This window comes from Myodes glareolus, chromosome 10, assembly GCF_982192425.1.
Source record: "Myodes glareolus chromosome 10, mMyoGla1.1, whole genome shotgun sequence".
NCBI lineage: Eukaryota > Metazoa > Chordata > Mammalia > Rodentia > Cricetidae > Myodes > Myodes glareolus.
Window position 1 is genome coordinate 84,584,064 of NC_142035.1, and position 22,958 is coordinate 84,607,021.

The 22,958-nt window shown below is 45.4% G+C and overlaps 1 protein-coding gene across 9 annotated transcripts in view; it reads left to right on the plus strand.

Moving 5' to 3' along the window:
* Positions 1-5,802: 5,802 nt before the first annotated feature.
* The window catches only part of LOC146892637 (uncharacterized), an 86,203-nt gene continuing 69,047 nt past the window's right edge, over positions 5,803-22,958 (plus strand). For 5 of the 9 annotated variants that reach the window (XR_015739121.1, XR_015739122.1, XR_015739123.1 and 2 more), the window contains exons 1-2: positions 8,480-8,825; positions 13,719-13,833. Coding sequence is in view for 5 of the 9 variants with exons in the window: in XM_087911356.1 (XP_087767482.1) it covers positions 13,754-13,833 (80 nt within the window). In the remaining 4 variants the exon portion in view is untranslated. Of the gene's footprint in view, positions 5,931-8,469; positions 8,826-13,718; positions 13,834-22,958 lie in introns of those variants that run through there. The other 4 variants (XM_085696648.2, XM_087911357.1, XM_087911359.1 and 1 more) reach the window with 4 other exon arrangements.

The window sequence follows — 22,958 nt, forward strand, 5'->3', positions numbered from 1 at the left end:
CCACATTGTGATGGCTTCACTATAGAGGTTTCCCCTGGAGACCCAAACCACAGGCTACCAGATGATGAGGTAAGTGACATTGTCTAGAGGGGTTTGTAGTGATCTCAGAAGCCCAGTGCTGATGAAGACCCACCTTATGAGACAGCAAGGTTTGTCCTCTGGTGAGTTCTTCTTGGCTTGATCCCTGCCAGGGAACCTAGAATAGCTGTAAATGTTAGTGGGGCTCCACAGTATTCTGGAAAGCAGAGAAGACCCTGAAGACTGACTAAATCAGGAGTTGGGAATATCAATCTACTCCTTTTTTTAAAAAAAAAAAAAAAGAGTCAAGCCTTGGTGGCATATGTCTATAAGCCCAGCTACATGGGAAACTAAGGCACAAGGACTTTCAGTTCAAGGTCTGTCTGGCCCACAGAATGAGTTCAAGGCCAGCCCAGGTAACTTAGTAAGACATGTTTTAGAAAAACAAAAAAATCAGAGCTTATAGTTGAATGGTAAAGAATTTATGTAGTATGTGTGAGGCCCTGGGTTCAATCCCCAGTACCGAAAAAAAATATAAATGTATTTCTTTCCACATCTAGGAGTAACGGAATTGCTAGGAGATGCTAGGTTTTCACATGTAAGCTGACTCTCCCTTAATGACACAATTCAAAGCAATTAATCAATAGATGCTTGCCAACAAGTGCAAATGCTCAGCAGGTATTTTTGGCCAGTGCTTCCTCTCTGTTCCAGAGCCTAGATCTTTTGGGGGTGGTAACTACAGAAGTATAACCCCCATTCATTATTACTGGCCTATCAAACCCTTAGTAGATCAACAGCTGATGGCAAAGCTGACTTATGGCTACAATGTTCTGCTAATTCTGACCCATTTAGAGCCCCATGAATTTGCAGTGGTGCTGACTCTGCCTGCTGAATTCTGGGAGATAGTCCACTGTTCATCATAAGCTAGATTCTCACAGGTGTCTCTAAGCTTCCCTCGGGTCATTCTTTTCTTCCTGTGGTCTGTGCTTCTGAAGATCTGTTTGGCCTCTAAATATGCTGACTTCCTGAGCTCCACCCCACCCCCTCAGCTTCCGTTCCGTATCATATGCTTGCTCTGGCTTAATCTTTGCTTAGATCCTCACCATGAAACCTACTCTAGATATTTCTGAATGACCCTCTCCTCATTCTATAACAAGTGCCTTTCAGTGCCAAAGCATGGAAACCCTACCATCTGGTTCTCCGAGGTGCCTTGCAGTTAGAATTAGGGTGGGAAGGGGCTTGCCTCTTAACAGTGAAGTTGTGTGCAGATACTGTTGTAACTGTTCCTGAGTTGGATAATGTTAAATACTCTCTTGTGACTAGAGAACTGGGAATCTTTTACCACTGATAACAACAACAACGAAAAGGTGGTTAGGGGTGTGGAATCTTAATCACTTCCCTGGCATTAAACTATTCACCCTCAAGCCTCCAAATACAGTGGCTTTTAAGAAATGTTTCCCTTGGTTTGGACATACCTCTTGATCAGGTGAAGTGGTGAAAACATGTGTTTACCAGGAAAAGGGTCATGGAATAACTTATATTATGCATGGTGTGACTTATTCCCCCTCACTTTCCTCCCTGCTAATGTCTCAGTCTTTAAAGTTTCCAGAGTCAGGAACGTGATCAGGGCACCAGTTTCTAAAGGAGAGCTGGAATGGCTGGTCAACTCCAGGCTCTCATCCAAGACAGCTGTCTTGGAAGACGCTTCCCCTCCCCCCCCCCGACACTACCCAAGGGGCTTGTTTCTTTCCCTGTAGAGACATAAGTGAGGCGTCCTGGATGGAATGGAAAGTTTGGTGTGTCTCCATCCCTTCTCTCTGGTTTCAGACAAAGCCCTCCTATTTGGAATGAGGCTGAGCTAGCTGGAGCCTCCTTTGCTATTGGTGTAGTTCTTTTCCCCAGCAGAGCATCTCTCAGACTCTAGGGAAATAAGTGGTGTCTCTTGATTCCAAAGATCTCCCTAGAAGGAGCAAAAACAGCTTTATGAATCAAGTTATGACTGAGAAAGCTTCACACACATCTACCTCTGAATAATGGAGTCTAGACCTTGACTACTGAAGATTAGAGTTGGAGTTGAGCAGGCGTGCTGAGTGGCATGGGCCCTACACATTGCAGTCATACAGATGGGAATCGGAGCTGATCACTGGTTTTTGCAGATTCAAGCTCTAAAGGATTTTAGACACGCCATTTAAACTTTTGACCTCTATTTCATTGGCTTTAAAATAAGTAATAATAACCAACAGTTTAAGAGTGATTTCTTTACTTCATAATTCTATGAGGTAGGTGTCAATATTCTAACACCCATAGAGTTTCTGTAAGGATTAAGTAACATCTTTTCTGTGTAAGCGCCCATTACAATGTCTGGTGTATAGTTGGTATTTAAAACTTGGTTTTCTGAGACCCTCATTTATCTCTCCTGTTCCATACACAGCATTTTAGCTACCGCCATTTTCCTTGGTGTTTGGAAAGGAGAGAAGAGACCTAGGCAAAATATTTCTTGGCTTCACTGACCTGAAAGAGGAGAATCAGTTCTTCTCAAGGGCTGTCTGACAAACAGCTTACTTTTACATGGTCTCTGAGGGGAGCATCAGGGGAATGGAGTCTAATTTGTGCCCATGATCCCAGGGATGGGTTGAAAATGCAGAGTGGTTTTCATCTTGGACAGGCTCCATGTCAGTCTATTAATTCCCCGAGTCTTTAGTTTGAGTGCTTAGACAAGAGTTGGGCACCAGAGCCCTTAACAAAGAATGATGAGACAGCTGGGAAAGCCAAGGTCACCCACTCCAACCCAGGCGTGCATCGAGGAACCTGACTAGGGAAAAGAGAGCGGAGAAGTGGGATGGTAGAGGACCAACTTTCTGCAGTGGTGGCTTCTGTGTTTCCTCGCCCTACTCAGGCAATCTAGTCAGTCCTGTGACTGCAGCACTGCAGAACAAGGCAGAGAGTCAAAGGAGAGCCACTGACTCCACCAGGTGGCCCCAGTTAGATTCTATTTTTCAGCTGCTGCCCTCAAAGCTGTCATGGTCATGGCCTAAGGACCACCCCCACCTCTTTATTGTTTAGGGTTTCCTGAAAACGATCAGGAATTATGAATGAATTTTCCGTGATCTCAAATCAAACATAGCAGCATACCACCACCACACAGAGCATAGGGAGCACAACGATGGATGCGTCTCTCTATGGTTTGTCATCTGTGTAGAAACCTGTAGTTTCTGTGAATGAGCTCACATCTGTGCTTGTATCTTATGTCTGAAAACGTACCTCTGTGCCTTTAAACACACACTTAGCTGACATTTTTATCAATCCAGTACTACTTCATTGAAACACTGCCTGCGTTTTATGTCTGCCTGGTCACATCTGACAGCCCCATGTGATATGCCACCCCCAGCACAAGAACCACTTGCTTCCCTCTCATTGATACTGTTCTGGCTGCACACCAGCCCGCTGCAGCAACATTCTCAGATGCATACATACATACATGCGTGCATTCAGAGAGCTAAAAATAAACAACTGCTGATGGGCCGCTGGAGGGTGTCCTCCGCGTGGAGCAGAAGTCCTCTGGCCCGCTCCAGCAGGCAAGTGTAAGGCACAGACAGAAACAGAAGCCATGCTGGGGCTTAAACAGAAATGTAAGTCAAGTTACAAAGAGTAGGAGGGCTTGGGAAGGGCAATAATAGCCTCAACAACCTTCTTTTCCAGACCTTGTGACCCAAATCCTCTTGGTGACCTCTGGATAATTGTTCATTGGCATCCAGCAAAAGGACTGTAAAGGAAAGTTGATAATTACGGTTAAGAAAGGAGATGGTTCAGTCTCTGTGTAGCTTCTGACTTCCTAGTTTTTCCCATTTTCAGAGCAGAGACCCATTCAGGCAGATCCAGTCCTGTGTGCATCTGAGGAGGGGAGTGTGTGTAATTTTATGCGACCTTCCAGTGTTTAAGAACCCTCCCCACTTCCATCGATCAAGAAACCCTTTGTCATGCTGAGGTGTGGCATTTCTTCGGAGCCCCTCCCATTCAGGCACACACACTGAGACACACAGAGACTGTCCTGAAACAAGGGCCATTCGGACTGGTTTGCAAAGAATGCTCATCCATTGAGGCATTTTTGGGGTCATTATTTTAATAAGGAAAAAAAATATGCTGGTATTTAAGAGTAAAGCTTCTCCTGGCCTCCAAAGGACAGACAGCATCTGCAGCCTTTGTTGAATTATTCTGCCTCCTCATATGGAAAGAAAAGTTGTATATTCACCAATACCACGCTGTATCTATTTGTAGGGGCGGATTCCCTCCTTAGTGGTAAAGAAAAAAAAGACTGTCTGGCCCTCCCCTCTAGGAGTTCCCACCACCCAGCACTAGTCATTGGCAAATGCTACCTGTGCTGGTGTGTGTGTGTGTGTGTGTGTGTGTGTGTGTGTGTGTGTGTGTACGCTCCAGGTCAATTTCAGGCTTATCCGTCCCTGCCCTGTGAGTCTGTAGGTCTCTCTGTAACTCAGGTCATTGCTCTCCGGGAAGCTGTAGCTGGCTGATTCCGTGGGAGACCAAGCAGGATGCGTGGGCGCAGTAAAAAGATGAGGAGAAAGAAAGAGGAGGGGGAAGGGATCTAGAGCTGGAAAGAGGCGGGGTGGGGGGCGGGAGAGCCATAGAATCTGTTATTTGCGTCACTCGAGGAGCCGGGGCTATCTGGCCAACAAACAGAGATTTAATCCGAGTTATAGCCATAACCTGCTCTGTTACTGTGGCCAGATGCGAAAAGGGCGGGGAAAGCACGCGCGCGCACCGCCGAGTTTGCAATGGGCAGCGGGATGTTTGGGGAGGGGGTAGTCTGGCTAGGCACGCCCCTCGGGGGTCCTCATCATGCCCAGTGCCTCTTCTGCTGATGGCCATCCCAAGTCTGAGTTGGCGCTCACCTCGGCAGCTTCGCTTGCTCAGTGGCTGCGCTGAACACAAAGCGCTGTCTCTGAGCAGAAGCCTCTTCTAGGTTGAACCAGACCCACCAAAGAGGAGAATCTGCACGTGACGTCAGCAGCTGATGACTGACGCAGGCTGGCAAAGGAGACTCGAGGCGGCTGCTCCGCTCTGTCTTCATGAGTCTATTTTTCCATCCCCCCCTCCCGTAGTGAATTACTAGAACTCAACACACACACACGCACACACACACACACACACACACACACACACACACACACGCAGCTTTTAAAATTTACATTTCCAAAGGCGGTATGTTGCAAACACCACGCGATTTTGCAAAGCGTGTGTGGGAAATGTGGGAAGGGTATGAATGATCGCCCCCCCGCACACACACACCTATTTGGGGATGTCCATCGTGGATAGTGTTAGACTCCAGAGCTTTCCAGGGAAGCTCTCTGGGGAAAGGGGCTAAGTGTCTCCTGTTTCCCCAACATGTATAAGATCTGGTCAATGGAGACCTGAAGCTCTAAGAATACAATCACTCCAACGCCTTCTGCTTTGGGAGACTGTGAGGAGCTTGCAACAGGCAGAGGCATACGGGAGTTAATGTGAAGGAGAATATAAGAAATATTTGGGTATTTTTCTGTTTTAAAAAACATCTTCAGCAACGCAAGAGGGTCTGGTGGTGCAGACACAAGTGAGGAGGGGGCGCTTGGTGCACCTTTAATGTTTTGGACTCAACGTTCCAGCGAAATGCCTTTGTGTGTGCAGGTTTTTTTCAGTACTTGCTAAAAATAGCATCTGGGTTTGATCGTGTTCCAGAAATAGACCAAGGGCTGTACTGGGATAAAAAGCCAGCGAGGGTGGAAGAAAACCTGAACACCACCGCATCCCCCCCCCAACCATGTCTGGAAATTAATTGTTGGATTTTTCCTTCCTCTCTCCTTTCTTTACCCAATCCCCCTCCCGTGTTTCTTTCTCTCTCTTAAGGAATTCCCGTTTGGGTAAGTAATATTATGTCATGTGCATGCCGCAGACTGTAAGTATAAGCTGATGCTTACTTCGTGCATGCTCGGGATGCATTCTTGGCTGCCTTTTTGCCCCTTCCTAAGTGGAAGAATGAGATTGAGTAGGGGTGAGGGTGTAGCGCTCTCTGTGTGTATGTATGTGTGTATATAATGAATTGGGGGTCGCATGCAAAGGAACCGAGAAGGAATTCTTGCAGAGTTGGGAATCACCCTGACAAATTTGAATCAATAGCAGCTGCAACGCGCTCTCTCGTTATGGGTTGGCGCTGTTGAGCTGGGTTCTCTCTACTGCCCTCTCCTCCTCCCTATTTTTTCCGTCTTAAAGGGTGGCCAGACACGATTTAATGTGCCATCTCGATGCGAGATTGGTGAAGACTGTAGAATATAGACTATGACTACATGGGGTAAAGGGAATAAAGAGAAGGTAGCGATCCCCATTCAGGGGACAAACCTCTCTACTTGCTTGAGTTGAGAAATCAGCACCTAGACGCTGGTCCTGGCTGGTCCTGGCTGGTCGTGGCTGGTCCTGACAGATCCGGCCCTTGGTAGCTGTCCACGAATATAGGTGCTGAAAATTCCTTGCTCCGCAGCAAGTTCAGTTTCGAGCGCCAGGGGGCAGGATTGACTCCAGCAGAAGCTAACCCCTCCCTGAATGCAAAGCAGCGTTTCGGAATGGAGGGGGTTAAGGATGTTCAAAGGGGATAGTCGTGACTTCGGTGAGAGCTTTGGGAAAAGGAGGGGTGAGTGGGAAGAAAAAGGAAAAAAAAAATTAAAGGAGAGGGAGCGAAGTGTTAGATTCAAGGATGAGCTAAGGCCGGGTGCTCCAGGAACCCACGACCGAAGCCAGAGGCTCACCATCTTTTCCTGCAGAGGCTGGGTCTTCAGTCTCTTTGGCTCCAACACCTTCCCGCCAGCGGTTTTGAAATATTTCTCTCTGATGATGATGATTCTCAAAATAAGAGGCTATAGGTTGCTTATTTTGACCCTGTTCCCCTCCCACCTCGTGTCTCCTCACATACCCACATTCTGCAGTTCCTGGGAGGGGTGTAAAGATGGGTGTTATGTCACTTACTACTCCCGCGTCCTTTGCATCCTAGTCACAGGAGCTCTAAATGACTTTATGGAATTGGGAGTATTAGAAGCCGAAGGACTGGAGCTGCTGGCACTATGCATAGAGAATCCAGGCTTCAGAACATCGCCTGGCGCCTGTAAGGCAGCACTGCAAACCACTAACAGGAGAAATTAGGGAGGATTGTTCTAAAGGTTGACAAATGTTACTGGGGAAACCACCAACTCCCTGGGGGTGAGTTCTGAGATTCATTGCAATGAGCTCCAGGTACTTGGGCAGAACTTGTGAGGAAGACCTGTGAGGAAGGAGAAAAGTTATTGGGAGAGGGGATCACTTGCACACAAAGACATCCATACTGATTAACTCCTTGGAATAGGGTAATAATGCTTCCTCAAACTGACCCATAAGAGTGAACTGTAGAATGGGGAAAACGAAGCACTCTCTCAGTCTGCCATAAGCTTATATGCATGCAGGAATTTATATATATATATATATATATATATATATATATATATATATATATATATATATATATATAATTTCTTAAGCTCTGGTCAGTGAGGTTGTCTGTGAGGGGGCACAGGATAGAGAGGGTGAGACTAGGTAATCTCTGATCCACCTGGCAACAGTCCTGTCAAGAGTGACCGACCTATCCTCTATGCAGGGCAACTGGATTGCAGCCCCTGGAGGGAAAAGAGGTTGAGCTGAGTTAATTTTAGATCCGAAGAGGTCCCTTTCTGGACAGGTTTCATTGCTGATGCTGAGTCTTCGTCAGCTCCTAATAGTAACAAGGGCTGTTACTGAGGTGCAGAATAACCAAATAACACTGTAACCCACACTTTGTCTTGACATTCCAAGCTTGAAACAAAGCTGCTGCTCGCAATCTCTTGGCCCACCCGGCCTCCACGTCACACTAAGGGGAGATACTAGTTCCCGTTTCCAAGCCTCACCCCTCTCAGTCCCACCAGTTCCCTGTGTTTACAAATTCTGCCTCATTTGCAAAGGAAATTGCGGGGCGGGGCAGGGGGCAATAAAGCACCTGCAGCACACGAAGCAATGAAGGTGGGTTTTCCAAGAGTCATGTGGGGGGGGGATACCCCACGTCCTTATGTCCCTCCAGCCCTCTCTCCCTTGCCCTTCTTCCCTGCCTGGCACAATGCACAAGTTTACCCCCAAACTGGATTCTATTAAATAATTCAATGGTAGTGGTGTAATTTTGGTTGGAACCAGCACGGATTCCCAAGTCGTGACTGCAAAAAGTGAGTAATGCGCGCTGGCTGCGTCATGGCTCTAGTCACAGTTCATTCCGAACTGAGAAGGAATCGTGACTTCGCCTGGAGACGTCCCCTACATGGGAGTTGGGGGGGGGGAACCAAACCAGGGGTGAACGGGGGTGGGGGGAAGACCTATCCAATGAAAACCTCTGTCAGGGGGTGTTGCATTTGAACTCCACTGCCTGCGGTGCCGCTGTCCCCTCTCTGCCCGCTGCACACACACACCCCCTGGGCCAGCGCTCTCTGCCGCGCTAGCTTACCTCTCCCGCTCCCCGAACGAGTCCTCAACAAGTTGGAGGGAGGCAGGAGCGCAGGGGTTAAGCTCGGGGATCTGCAATTACCAAGATCGTGACCCTCCCACACAGTACAGTAACTTATATACTTACCTGGAAGCGCCCGCTTTGCCGCTGGGCAGACACCCATGGGGGAGGGGAGGGGCACGAGGGGAGCGAGTTGGCCAGAGAGGGCCGCTTCCAGACGGCTGAAGCACATACCGAACCATTGCACTCCCAAGACTCCCGGACTCAGGTAAGAAGAAAGAATTTGGAGCTCTGGCCTCCTGGTGGTCGGTAGGCTCAATGGTCGGCCGAGCAGAACTTTTTTCCCCCAATTGCCCCGCGCCACGCCAGCGGCAGGCGCAGACTATGGAGCCCCCTCTGGCGTGGCGCGCAGACGCTGGGAGGGTGTGTGCTTGCGTCTTTCCGTAACTGAACCAAGCAAAGAGGATGCAGTGGGAGGGTGGGTGGGTCGCAGAAATGTAGGAGGGTGATGGATGGGCGGAGGGGGTAGGCTGACAGGAACTCGGGGGACCAAGACTGAGGGTATGATGGGCCAAGGGTATTTGTGTGTGTGTGTATGTGTGTGTGTCTGTGTGTCTGTGTGTACACGCGCGCGCACACGTCGATTCCCGGTGGCAAAAAAGAAAAAACAACAAAAAAACTTTTGCACCCAAGTTCTTGCAATGTTTGCAGTAACTACCCAGACTCAGGTTTTCCCCAATGAGAGGGAGTCAGGCATTCTTCCTTTGACATTTCTGGGGCTAGGCAAGAGGGGACTGGCACTTCTCTGTAAAGAAAAGAACATCCGCTCAAAGTTAGAATAGATGGAATGGGGGAGGGGCCTAGAGGGAAGGAAGGAAAGGGGGAAGAGGAGAGACTATGCCCCCTCCTTCCTCTTCAATCTTTCTTCCCCCTCCCTCTTGCAGAAGCTGAAATCTCCTGTCGCTGTGGCAGTCAATGCCCAGCTCACCCCTTTTTATTCCCCCAACATTTTGCAGAATGGGGCGGGAGGGGGGAGATGCAGCAGTGAAAGGGCACCTGAGGCAAATGGGCCATTACACACCATAATCCGGATGGGTGGGGGGGGGTCGCGCGGAGGGAAGAGCTTCACTCTTAGTGAACATTCAGAACTTTTGAGGGGCAGAGTGGGGTAGGGGGACTCGAGAAAGTCTCATTTTCTAGAAATAGGCCAACCAGAGTGGGATTTGAGCTTATTTTATGTTCATCTTTGCCAGTCATTTTCCGTCTGGTTCCTCTGGCTTAAGTCCCAATGGAAGAGGTCGCTCTCTTGAATCCCTCTTTCCCAATATACACTGCCACCCCCTCACCTGGGCTAGAATGGGAGGGAGTCATGGACAGTTTTTGGAACAACAATATTTTAATGTGTTCTAGTCTAGGTTTTGTTGAATAATTAGAAATGGAAATATTTTTCTCCCTCCCCCTTCTGGAAAAAAAAAAAGAAATGTGAGCTCTCTTCTGATTGGTGGGTGACGATTTTAGTCTACACCAATGAGCTGGCGGCCTTGTCTGTATTTATTTAGTGCTCTGGGGGAGTTTTTCTCTTTACGCAGCGCCTGTAGTCACGGCTGGAACCTCTGCTGGGGGACTAGGAAGGATAGGAGGGGATTGGGGGAAATCTGGACCTTACCTGTTCAGGGATCCAAGACCTTGCAGCCAGGGCTGGCAGAACGCTGTTGTGGGAATTGGGTGTTAGACTAGATAGGGTCGGAGGCTCGGGGTTTTGGAGCGAGAAAGGTGGAGGCTGGGCTCAGGGATCTGGGGTCCCCCTCCGAGCCACCCTTCTCGCCCTCCGCTACCTCTTTGAGGTTGTGCAGGGTTGAGTCGGAGGATCTCGGACTGTCTGGAGAGAGAGAGAGAGAGAGAGAGAGAGAGAGAGAGAGAGAGAGAGAGAGAGAGAGGGATGGGTCTGGGGACGAGAGGAGGGGAGCGCGGCGCGCAGGGTGGGGAGGCTGAGCCGCGGAGGAGCGCGCCGGTGACATCCAGCCTCATCGGCTTCGGGGTTCGGAGACGTGCTGGGCTGAAGGCGGCGGCGGCGGCGGCGGCGGACCGAAGAAGCGGGTAGACTGCCCTTCGCGAATCTTTTTGCGGTCTGGGCTTGCTGTACATAACTCAAAAGCCGGAAGCCCTTACCCCAAAAAGCATTCGCGGAGGGCGCGCTCGGCGACATGACTGCAGCTACCAGAGACCGCCGAAGCCGGCACCTTCCCGAAGCGGCTCCATCCGAGAGTTCCCCAGTCTTTCTCCCCGTTTTCCACAGAAGAATCAGCTTTTTTCTTCCTGTCCTTTCCTCGCTCCGCGAGGCTTTGGTCACTCGCCTTCCCGCGGCGTGTCCCCCGCCCCCAACTTTTTAATCGACTTTGTGTCACAGGGGAAATTGGAGCGGGTGGCGTGCGTGTGTTTTCGAAGAAGTGAGAAGAAGCTAAAATGTAATAAAAGTTTACAGAAGTTGTGTCGTTCCCCCACACCCCACATCCCAAATATTCCCACTCACACAATAAAATGTGGGGAGGGGCATGATTATAGGGACAAGTCAGTACGTGGAATAAGAATCAGTTTAGGACATTTTACGGTCATTTTTGACCCTAAGGATAGGAGTCTGCAAAATGGTAGGGAGGGGAAGCCCTTGAGGGAGGGGCGGTAGGCCCAAAGCTTCCTCGGTTAGGATGCGCGGAACCTGGAGGAGGTGAGATGAACCTCCGTGAATCCGGTAGCTCCGAAAAAGAGGGGAAAACACCCAGGCACCGCCCGCTCCCCGGAGCCTTCCTCCTGAACCTTCTTCAACCTAATTTCAGGCACGCTGCAGGCTCCAGTACCCACCCATCTCCTCTTTTTCAAAACTAAGTAGCTCAGAAGAGGATAAAACAGGCGGAAACTAGGGAAAACCCCGCGGGGAAAGCGCTTCTGGGAGCTGCGGTTGTTTAGCAGTGGCGGCCGTAGCAGCCCCATGCTGGCCTCTCGAGGCTCCCGGACCTGGGGAGGGAGGCAAGCTGCAGAGGGGAGAGCCCATGGGCCCCCCTCCTCCCCCTCCACTCTTCGCAGTCGTGACCACTTCGGTTACAAGTGGCACAAATCAGGCCTTCAACACGTTTTGTGCCCCGTGCCCTTCGCTAGCTAGGAACACTGCTAGACGCCCTTGCCCTTAGGGACTGGGCCAGAAGGACACACAGACACACGCAAGTGCCCACGGAGATGAAAGTAGATAGAGAATGGGTCTAGGGGTGTGATAGACCATGACCCCAGGACTGCGAAACCACCTATTTTCAGGGAGGGCCTGAATTTTCCCCGCATCCTAACCTTTCTGCTTCAACAAACTCTGTGCTCAATCATTTCTGGGTCCCATAGTTAACCACCTAGACTCTACCCTCCCTGTCCTCTGCTGAAAAGGGGGGAATGGCTCAGGGTTGCTGAGAATGCTGGACAGAGGCAGACGGTAATAGCTCAGTTCGTGAGAAGGCACTGAACGTGAGAACTCAAGGCTCCAGGACTAAATCAGGCTCTCCCTCCCCAGATAAAAGACATTTTCCTTCCCTCAATGCATTTTCTGAAAGAGTAAAAGGGTCTCAAAGATCTGGACAGGCAGAGGAGAGGAAGCAAAAGCTGGGGGGGATTTTCTTCCTGCCTCTCACTTGGGGCCGTCTGTGGAGCGATAGCTCTTCGAAGGGAGAAGCGGAACAGCCACGTTAGATTAAAAATAGCTGCACACTGTGTCCTTTCACCTACTCTTTTGTCTTTTGCTTACTGTATCCCACCTCCTCCTTCTAGCCAGGAAGCCCTTCCCTCTCCAAAAGCCTGACCATCACCAGATTTGGGAGCCAGGTGACCTCAGAGAAGTGAACTTGCATAAAAAGGCTTGAATAACCCGAGCACAGGCCGCTCAGAGTTCCTGTGTTCCCGGTCTCCCCATCTCTCCCACCCGGGCTTTACTTAGGATCGGAGTTCCAGGGCCCCAGAGCAGCGGCGGAAGGCGTCGTGCGGCAGCGAGTCCTCGCCTCGCCTCAGCCAGACAACTGTTGCTGTCTGAAAGCCGCCGCCAGTGCTGCTGCTGCGGCTGCTCCCAGGCAGCTGCAGCCCACAGCGGAGGCTGCTCACTTTGGGTCCTGCTGGGGGCCTGTGAAGCGGGGGGGGGGGGTATCTCTCATTCCAGAGAGGGAAGGTGGAAAGATTCCCTCCCCTACCCCCCCTCCCCCTTTTTCCTCAATAAGTGAAAATCAGAGGCTTTTTGCATCTTTCCTCTCCTGCGTATGGAGATTACATCAGCTCTGGGACAGTGGGAGCCCATTTTTCCTTCTGAACTCAGTTTGTCATTGCTGAGGGAGGTGGGCAAAGGGAGGGGGCATAGTCACTTTAGTCATTAAAGTTCTAATGCGTAACCCCTCACCTACTGAGTCACGGGCCTGATGGAAACTTCCAGGCACTTGCATCTGACGCCAACTCCTGAAGGGGCCTGTAGAAGAGCCGGCAGCCTCTGGCCCCAGTCTGCCTTTCCCTGGAAGCAAAGTAGTGCGACGCTGTGTTAAGTACTAGAAAAACTGCAGTCCAGACGTAGTCCCTCAAGCCAACTCACTAACGGAGCTTGTCCCTGTCTTAAAAATCAAGACCAGTGATTGTCTCTGGAGGTAAAAATAGGGTAAAGGAGTCATAGAGCCCCCTCCACGGCCCCTGTCTACAATGAGAAGAAGCAAGTGACCCAAGCCAGGCTTAGTTGTCTCACTTCAGGCCCAATTTACCTACTGTAGTCGTCACTGTTCCGCCTCTCAAGCCACCTCATTTCAAAAGTCTCCCCCCAACACACACACCTTGTATTCTCCCCTTCAGTCTTCTGTTGAGGACGTATGTTTGCTCTAGGTTGCTCTGCTTTGCCTGACTCAGACTAGAAGCAAAGCCAGAGCTCGATTCCAAGCATACTTCTGCCGTGTAAGATTATCTCAGGGACCTCCCAGCAGCAAGTGGTTATCTCTGAAAAGCTTTCTTCCTGAGCCAGGACCGACCCTGCCTTGACTGACTGCTTGCTCCCTTTCTCCCAGCCTCCCATACCCTGACTGCCTGCAATATACCCCAGTGCACAGTCTCACACTTTCTTCCCAGACAACCACGTAACTTTGCCCATCTTGTTACCTTTTAGGTGGTCAAGCCTGTCCTGATACCGATGGCGGTGGCATGAAGGGTGACCACCCAAGGGAAGCAGTCTCAGAGGTGACGGGTGGTGAAAAGCCTGGCAGGGATCTCAAGAGTCCCAGGTGAGTGAAGAGACACCAACCCATGCGTGGCCTTCTCTAGGAGCCTCAAGGCTTCCACATGTCCTTCCATGGCGAGAAGGCAGCGACTAAGGGTCCAGCATTTGGAAACAGTGCTCAGATAAATGCATCCATCATAGATGATAAACCCAAAGACAACAGTACCAAAGAGGCAAACCGGTTTCTGATCCCAGAAGCAGGATTTCGGTGTATTTGGAAGCTCCCACAACAACCAGGTCTGAGGGACAATGGCCTCATTCAGTGAGACCTAAGAGTCTATCATTTCTTTCATCTCCTAAGCTGTTTCAGGCCTTCTAAGGGAAGAGGGAGTTAAGGAGTCTTTTGCTGTGGTCAAAGATACCAATAAACTAAGTGACATCTCAGTGGAGCTCAGTTTAGGATAGGTGGAAAAACTTTTAGGCTAATGATTCCTCCATGGTAAGGAGGAGAAAAGCAACCAGAAAATCGCCTTGCTTCTGAGTTTTTGTTTAGCTGGCTTTCCAAGCTCTGGAGTCATACTTTCATCCTTACTGGGGATTCAGTTCAAAGCTTGAAAGAGTCTGGAAGTTGGGGCTGGTAGAATTGAGAGAAAGAGAGAACCGGACCTACTAGGCTAATCCTTGGTTGTCACATGAGCCCAGCTAGAAAGCTGCCTTAAATCTTAGAGGGAGACTGAGAAAACCTTCAGGTTTTAAGCCATGCATTTACTTGCTATATTAGTTCAATGGTGGTCTTAGGGATTTTATTTTTTTATATATATAATTTGAAGTTGAGTTAAAGCTGGGTAGGCCTACCTTCTTTTGAATTCCCCTTTTTACATATAAGGATCTAAAGTTCTCAGAATCTCCTACTGGGAAATAGGTTATGTTAATTCTAAGAAGTTAAGATCAATCCACTCCCCCGCTTAACTGACATTCCAGCTGCCCTGTGAGGACAGCTAAAAATGCAATACTAGAGAGATATGGCTTTCTTGCATTAATCTGTTTTAATGATGTTGGAAGAATCCATTGATAGGTTAAACTTCAAACTTAGATATAGTATTTGGTATATAAAAGGTGGAAAGTCTCATATGATATAAACATACATGCCAGTCTCTCCATTTTATAAATTAAGAAACAAGTGGCTTATGTAATTTTAGCTAGATCACTTAGCTGGGACTCCAACCCAAATACTCTGGGTTCATTTATCAGTCACTAAATAATACCTAACACTACCAAACCATAGAAATTATTCATAAATATAATATAGGATGTCATAACGAATTCCTTTCCCCAAACAAATGGCTTGCATTTAGGGTGCAAGGTTTCAAGGGAGTGTTTATAGCAAGTCTCTGTAGCTAGGAACATCCTGAAGGCATTAATAGAAGGTTAGGCATCAACCTAACATTCTTTTCTGAGACACTACTTTGAGATTCTGAGCAAATCTCAGCACAAGAAAGTTAATGTGTCATGGAATCCCAGTGTTGGTCATTTTCAAAGCCTTTGCCAGCAGGAAGGAACCTGATGAGGCAAATACCCCTCTTTCCCACGCTTCTCTCTCCAGGGGCGGAGTAGCTTAGTTAGCAGTCTTGCCTGGTGGCTACCTTGTGATCTGGTAAATAGCATTGTAGGCCTCATTTGAATTCTCCTGGGGACCCTCTCACCAATGGGAGATCTATTTGATTCTTGTTCCTCTGTTTTGTCTTTCTTATTCTTGTGTTCTCTTTTTTATATTTACTTATTTTATGCCTGTGTGTGTGGCTCTACACATGTTACAGCCCACGTGCATAGGAGTCAGAAGTTCTCCTCTTCCACCATTGGGTTTCATGAATCACACTCAACTCCTTTATCTGCTGAGCCAACTCACAGACCTTTCTCTCCCTCTTTCTTCTTTCTCCAGTAAGTTCTGAAGACCACCTGCTAATGGGATAGCTCTTTGCCATGGTCAGTTTTAAACTTAAATTTTAGCCCTTTTCCTAGATCTGTTTTCACTGTGTTCACCAATAACAGCCATTCTGATGCTGTGCTATTTCTATCCTCGGCATGTGGGACCAGCAGTCATGTGGGCTCTCTCAGCCCCATGGATGCTGAGCGTTCACACACCTCTCCGCCATGCACCACTTCTGCTGGTATTGAGTATAAAGTTGACAAAGACTTTCTGAGTCCCTACAATGTGTATCAGGTCTTCTAAATCATGGAAACATAAAGTGTTCTCCCTTTAATAATCTGATGAAAGCAATAGGCTCTACTTTCCTGAAAAGAAAAGTATAAACACTTTATAAATGTTTCAGGGATCTCAATACACCCCTGGTCTCCATGGTCCCCATGTTTCTCTGGTCTTCATAGACCTTCATTTTATGTTATTAAGCTCTGAGTTTAGGGTTCATGATCAAATCTTGATTTTAACTCTTTCCCTCTGCCCCTTCTTCCCTTTCTCCTTTTTTTTCTAACTTAGTCACACCATTTCTCTCTCTCTCTCTCTCTCTCTCTCTCTCTTTCTGTGTGTGTGTGTGTGTGTGTGTGTGTGTGTGTGTGTGTGTGTGTATGTATTGTGATGTTTGGTTCTTTCTTTTTTGAGAACAAGCATGTGAAACTTACTAGTGCACATGTTTAGATCAAATACGGGCCTGGCCTGATATCCAATAAGTGAGAAACAAAGGAGATATGGAAGAAGAGGGAAGAGGGAAGCTAGTCCAAACCAGCCTAGTTCTGGGGATCTTAAAGAGATAATCCACCTTTCAGGCAGTGTTTTTGGCAGAGTTTGAAGGTTGGTGAAGAGAAGACAAGTTTATATGATGCTGTGCAGTGAACCACAGCCTTATGGTTTACAACCAAGACAGATTCCCTTGAGTTCTTTTGACCACTAGGAAAAGTCACAGCTAGCCAGAGCCTCCCAAAGGGTCCCTTGAAAGGAGAGCACAGCCCTGTGAGGTTAGGGAACTGACAGCTTGAGATTTTATGGATTTTATGGCACACAGTTCTGTTAATGTCTTGAAGAAGAAGAAAATGATGTCATGAAGAGGGTTGTTTGCTCATTTGTCTGTGGTGCTGACGAGGAAGGCCTGGCCCTTCTCTTTGTGGTTAAGTGCTCTACCACTAAGCTACACCCAGCTTGAAATTAGGCCTGCTAAAGGCTCAACTTAACATGGAAAGGTCAGAGGGCAAAAGTTTCATACTAGTTCTGGTCTTTAAGAGATATTTTTTCCATCTTTCTTTTAGGGCCCTCAGAATTCTACCTTTTAGAGAGGAGACCAGGTCATTTTCTGACTCTAGTATTGATCAGATGTTGATGTATCTGTTCTTGGGTGGTAGGGGGGTTAGATGCTCTTATTCGATGTTAGTCCTTGAACTTAAAAAAAAAAAGTAGTGAGTTGGTGCTGTGAAGTTAAACGGTAAGAATTCATAGAAGAAAAACTGTTTGTTTTTATTTTCTCAATTTCCTCATCTGTAAAATGGGGATTATAATGACATCAACTATCACATTATGGCAAGAATTAAATAAGATTGTCCACATAGAGCACTTTCTATGTAGTGCTCAGTATGTGATAGCTATTCCTATTCTCATTGCTATTATTATGGCTGGGTTTTTTTCCCTCCCAACTGATACATGTAGAAATGTCATAAAGGCTTACTTAGTCCATAGATTCAGAAGCTATGAGTGAAAAAGAAAAAATAATATTTTTTAGAAGCATCTGTTCATTTGCTCCATAGCCTGACAGTGTCCAGGACTCTCCAGGCCAGGAACAAGTCAGAGGGGCTGGTAGGGAACCCTCTGCCCCTTTGGATGCTTTCATGTAGACGGCTGCTTTCCAGTTTCATCCCACTTAATGCTCTGACTTCCTGTTATTCTTTTTAATGACTGAATTTAATCACAATTGTTTTCTAAAACCTCTCCTTCGCCTTAAAAAGCAAAACAAACAAACAAAAACCACCCTTTGATCAGGACAAAAGCCAGTCTAAGGCTTTTGCTCTTCACCCTCAGAGTCAGGTGCTAGGGCTAAATGATTAGAGTCTGCGCGATTTCCACCAAGGAACAACAGAAGTCATGCTTTTGTGAGTGCGGTTTCTCCTTCCCTCCCACAAATGGTTTCTCTTCAATGTTTTCTTCTTCTAAATTCACTTCTCAGAGTCTCAGAAACCTTTGTGATTTCTATGATCTTCTGATTCTCACCTTGAATCTTTGTTTTCTTCATGTTGGTCCACATTATTTGTCCTCCTTGCTTTTTTTCATATTGGCTGTAAACATTAGTGTTGATTACAGGAAGAATAGGATGTAGACTCTATATTTTCTGGATCACTCTAGAAAACTAAGGGCCAAGGCCTCCATTTGTACCTCAAACCTGTCAAGTACAGCTAAAACATTCCAAAGATAAGAAAAAGAAACTCAGGGGTTCGGTTTGGAGCCTCGAGGGCTATTTTCCTCTTTTTATTAGTTTGCATACATATTGGCATCTTCTCTCAAAGACGTTGCTATATTATCGATTTTTTGTATTTAAAACAGAGTCCATTCTCACTGTTTCTGTTCAGTCATTTTTCTTTCTGCACAGCATAAACAGAAGCTCAGGGATGTACCAAGCACAGCCTAAGGAGTGGTCCTGCTGTCTCTTTGCATCCTTGGGAGGATGAGGCAGTAGGTAGTAGCTGGGGGAAACAGGGTTTCATGGTCTAGAGCAATGAATTTGTAAGATCAATGATTAGGTTTCCTGCCAAAGACTGCCCCGATCCACTGCATGGCTGGAACTTACATCTCTGATCTAAGGTCCTCACCTGTAAAACACAGACATTGAAAGTACCTAGTTCGTGGGATTGCTGAAAAGATGTCAGCCTAGACCTTCAGCCTGCACTATGGTGTCAACCAATACAGACTGTTAATATTGGTGAGACAGGTCCCTCCAGACCCAGGTCCACATACAGGAGGTACTGGATGAGGAATGAGCAAGCAGAAAGTCATTAGATGCCATGAGGGAAGAGAATACTCTAGAATTTGTGGTCTCTGTCAGTGTTTGAACTAGACCAAGCTTTCTCAAATGTTGTTCATTGGGTTATGCTGCCTGGAGCTTCCTGGCCTCTACTATGTCATAGACTCTGGTTTGTTAAATCACAGTGACTTATTCCACACTGAATGCTGAACGTCTCATCTGGCAGATTGTCCAAGCTAACCCTCTAAGGGAGTTGTCATCTCCAGGGGTAATTCATCTTTAAGATCCAGATTTGAGGATTGTTTTAAAAAAATAAAACAAAGAAATAAAAGCCAGAGATTATCCTAGTGACGAGAGCTTGCCTAGTCTGTGCAAGGCCTGGGTTCAGTACACACACACACACACACACACACACACACACACACACATGAGGCGGGGGCTTCTCTGGCCCTAAGTGAACAAATTAAATGCCCTGTAATTTTAGCATTTGGAGTAGGCTTATGAATTAGAGGCTAGTCTTAACTACATAGCAGCACCTTGGTTTTTGTTGTTATTATTTTGTTTGTTTGCTTGCTTTTTGCTTTTAGTTTTTTTTTCAACTGAGGGGAATGATATTTTTTTCATTAAAAAGATTTCTTTCCTCTTTGATGGGAGCTAACCAGAGCAACTGGGCCAGGGGTAAAAATAAAAGCAAAGCAGAAAGCCTGTGAAATACAGGTAGAGTCTAGAACCCAAATAAAAACTTCTGAAGACCCTGTCTTTGTCAGTCTAGGAAAGGCCGGGAAGAAAATTAGCCTCCTGTACATTGAAGCTTAATTTCTTTATTCCTGCCTTATCTGAGCATTAGCACTGCAGTTAATGAGGCAATGTTCACTGAAAATAATTTCCAATCAGTAAATGTCTTTATGTTTAATTTATAAATTAAAAGGAAAATGTATATATAGGCAGCAGAGAGCAGAAACTCTCATTTATAATAAAACTCTGAAAAAAAGAAAATAATTGTATGGATAATTTTCTAAATTTAAATCTGTTGCAAGCTGTTTATAAAACCAAAGTTTAAGAAAGCATTTAAAGCTGTTATAGAAATGAATACCCAACATTGCATCTTTCTTTATTTTCAAAGATAAAAATCCTTTCAAATCGTAGATGCTTCTTCCCAAAGTTACCCCTCAGGTAGCTAGTAGGAAGAAGAAGACCTGCCTCGGCTAGTTTCACACAAAGCAAAGCTGCCTTGAAATGTGGAGGAGTCAGGAAAACAGTAACTGCCACATAACAAGCAAATGATATTCAAAGGAAAAATAAATAAACAGGCTCAGTGCTTCTTTAAGGATTAGCTGTTAGCTTTGCAGCTTCTCTTTTTTGTGATGGTTTAAAATTCTGGGAGTAAGGGAAGCATTTTTGAAAGAAAGAAGCCCTCAAAATTGAACTATATCATTGATTTTTATTTTCAGTTTAAAATTGTGTTTCTCGGTGAGATACCTCTTAGCTAATCTGAGATTTAAAAGGGAATTTTATTTATTTGCTTTCTTTCTTTTTCTTCTTTTTTGTGTGTTTGTTTTCTGCATTGACAACTTGTTATAACACTAAAAAAAATTTTGTAAAAGTTATTTTTTTCTATCAGAGCTCAAATATATCGTAATATGTGACTATAAAATATTAACTTTTCACCTGATCCAAAGGAAACACAGCTTTCCACAGAGTTACATGCTCGTTCACTTATGTGCTTGTTTGAGGGAAATGTGCCATTTTCTGATGCTTATATTCATTCTTTAACTTGAAGTTAATATTTCTGTTTTAGTTAAAAATTGGAGAGTTAAAAATAAAATAATAATAATAATGAAACCAAAAAATTGGGGAGTTAGAAAAGTAGATACTGATCAAATTTTTTTAAAAAATCTTAAACTGAGAGTATATTTTAACACCATAGTTTTTAAATTTATATTTTCACTCTGAGTTCATTTCTTATGTTTCTTTTCATGTTTATAAATTATAAGTCTATAGGCCTTAGCATGACATATTCAAATTGTTTTATGCATGATGTTTATACTTATAAATGACACTTAATAGTGACTCCGGTTTTGCTTTTAGAGGATGTTTATATTCTCTCTAAATGCAAACAATTCTTGTAATAAATTAAATTGTCAAATTCTGAAAGTTACTCAGAAATAACACTCCAGAATTAATGAAGTTTAAAGAAAATTTCCATAAATGATTATAAATTTAAAAATCTATTAAAAAAATAAAAATCTAAATCTCAGATGTTTTCCAACTAAGTTTTCCCAAAATTTCACAAATTGTTCATTATTTTCTTCCTTGAATGTGCCCAGCCACTTGTTGCTCTTAATGTGTTCTCTGCTGTGGCAGAGAGAAAATGAAAGGAAGCGAATTAGGAGAGGGAGTTCATGGTAAACTTGCTGGATCTTTTGCACTGCCGTTTCTGAGCAGACAGCATGCACAGGGGCACTGTCTTTCTTTACCCGAGTCTTTCCCATCGTTCTGTCGGTTGTTCACATGTCCCTTCCTGGGAAAATCGTGCCTTAGAAAGAGGAGTTGTTGTTGTTTTTTTTTTTTCCAAGTGAAAGTGTTGTGATAGAGAGGGCAGTGGACTCCTGCTTACTTTTTCTCTTTAAGGGGCTGGGGCTCTTGTTGCTTGTTTGTTTTAATGTTATGTGCTCTTGAAGACCAAGGTACATTTACTGAGAATAGAATAGATTAAGGAGAATGAGGTCTCATAAAGTTCTGCAAGGATGAGAGAAAAGTACATCACCAGCCAGGAGCTACATCAGGAAGGACAAAGGCAGGTATAGGCCGCTGACTTCAACAGCTCAGCTTGGCTCAGTTACACGGCGGAATTCCTGAACCTGTGCAAGCAGGATGGGTCTACATGTTGTTAATTTCATAACAGCTATGTTGTTTATACACAAGTATACAACTATGCAGATGCTTGTGCCCTCTCGCCCTCTTTCACACACAGAGAGACAAAGATTCAGGCTCATATTTCTCACCTAGAAGATCGGAATTTAACCTTCGTGCCTGGGAAAATTCAGTGTGAGCGTGGGGCTACATGCCGGCCCAGGGTGAATTAGAAAAGAGAAACTCTAAAATTCACTTAAATCAGAGTAGAGATCTGTCACATAACATAACTAAATATCAGCCATATTCTGACATGAGGTAGTCTTTTATTCAAAAGTAAGTTACCCTCAAATCTCATGTAATCGTGAGAACCCTTTTGATTCTTTAAAAACCTTCATTATAGTATTACACAGTTATAGCTAACAATGGTAAACCAAAATACCTTCGAATAAAATTTCAGTCTTTAGCCTTGAATACAGGAGAATCCTAAGTATGGTCTAGGAGAAGCCATTTGTAGAATATCCTGCTTTAAAAAAATACAAATGTCAAATTTCTAAATCTTGTAAAAGCAAAAAGAAATTGATTTTATCTTTGTAGAGTGCCTTGAGATCAATGGGAGAACAGTTGGTGATACAATTGTGGTTTTTAGCCTTCAATTATTATTTACTGATAATTTTGTTATTCAAGTGAGAAATTTGAGGAAAAAAGAATGAGAAATGACAATTTTCAAAACTAAAATTTTAAATGATAAAGGAAAGGAAAATAGGTGCCCACAGCACTAAGACTTAGAGGGCCATGTGAGGGAGATTTAAACATGTAGTCTCTCTCTATGTATCTGAGGGAGATTTAAGCATGCAGTCTCTCTCTGCGCCGTCTGAGAGAGGGTTGAACATGCAGTCGGTATGCCATATCAAATGACATTTCATGTCACTGCTTTCTTGAAGGAACATGTGTGCCTAAAGTCAAGCACTATGCATAAAAACATTAGAGCTGATATATTAAGTTTATTTTGAAATTGTTAAATCTGTTACCCCCTTTTTTGTAAACATTCAAGCTGATACTCTGTGGAGTACATGACCCCCTTACGCCACCTCCTTTCTAACTTAGGGACAAGTATAAGACGAGAAAGGTCAGTGCACTCTGCCTGATAACTAAAAACATTCTGAGAGCTATAAAGAGAGCTAACTTTTTAGAATCTTAATTACTCTACAACCACTCAATTCTTGAAGAAGTAGTAATCATTTTAATGTTATGAATTTTAAAAACTACATCTTTAAGAAAAGTTCTCTCAGGAAACAAAATGCTAGCAATTTCTACCAAAAAAATCTAAGAAATCAATAGAAAAATATATATATTTGGTTTTAGGAGAGGCATTTAA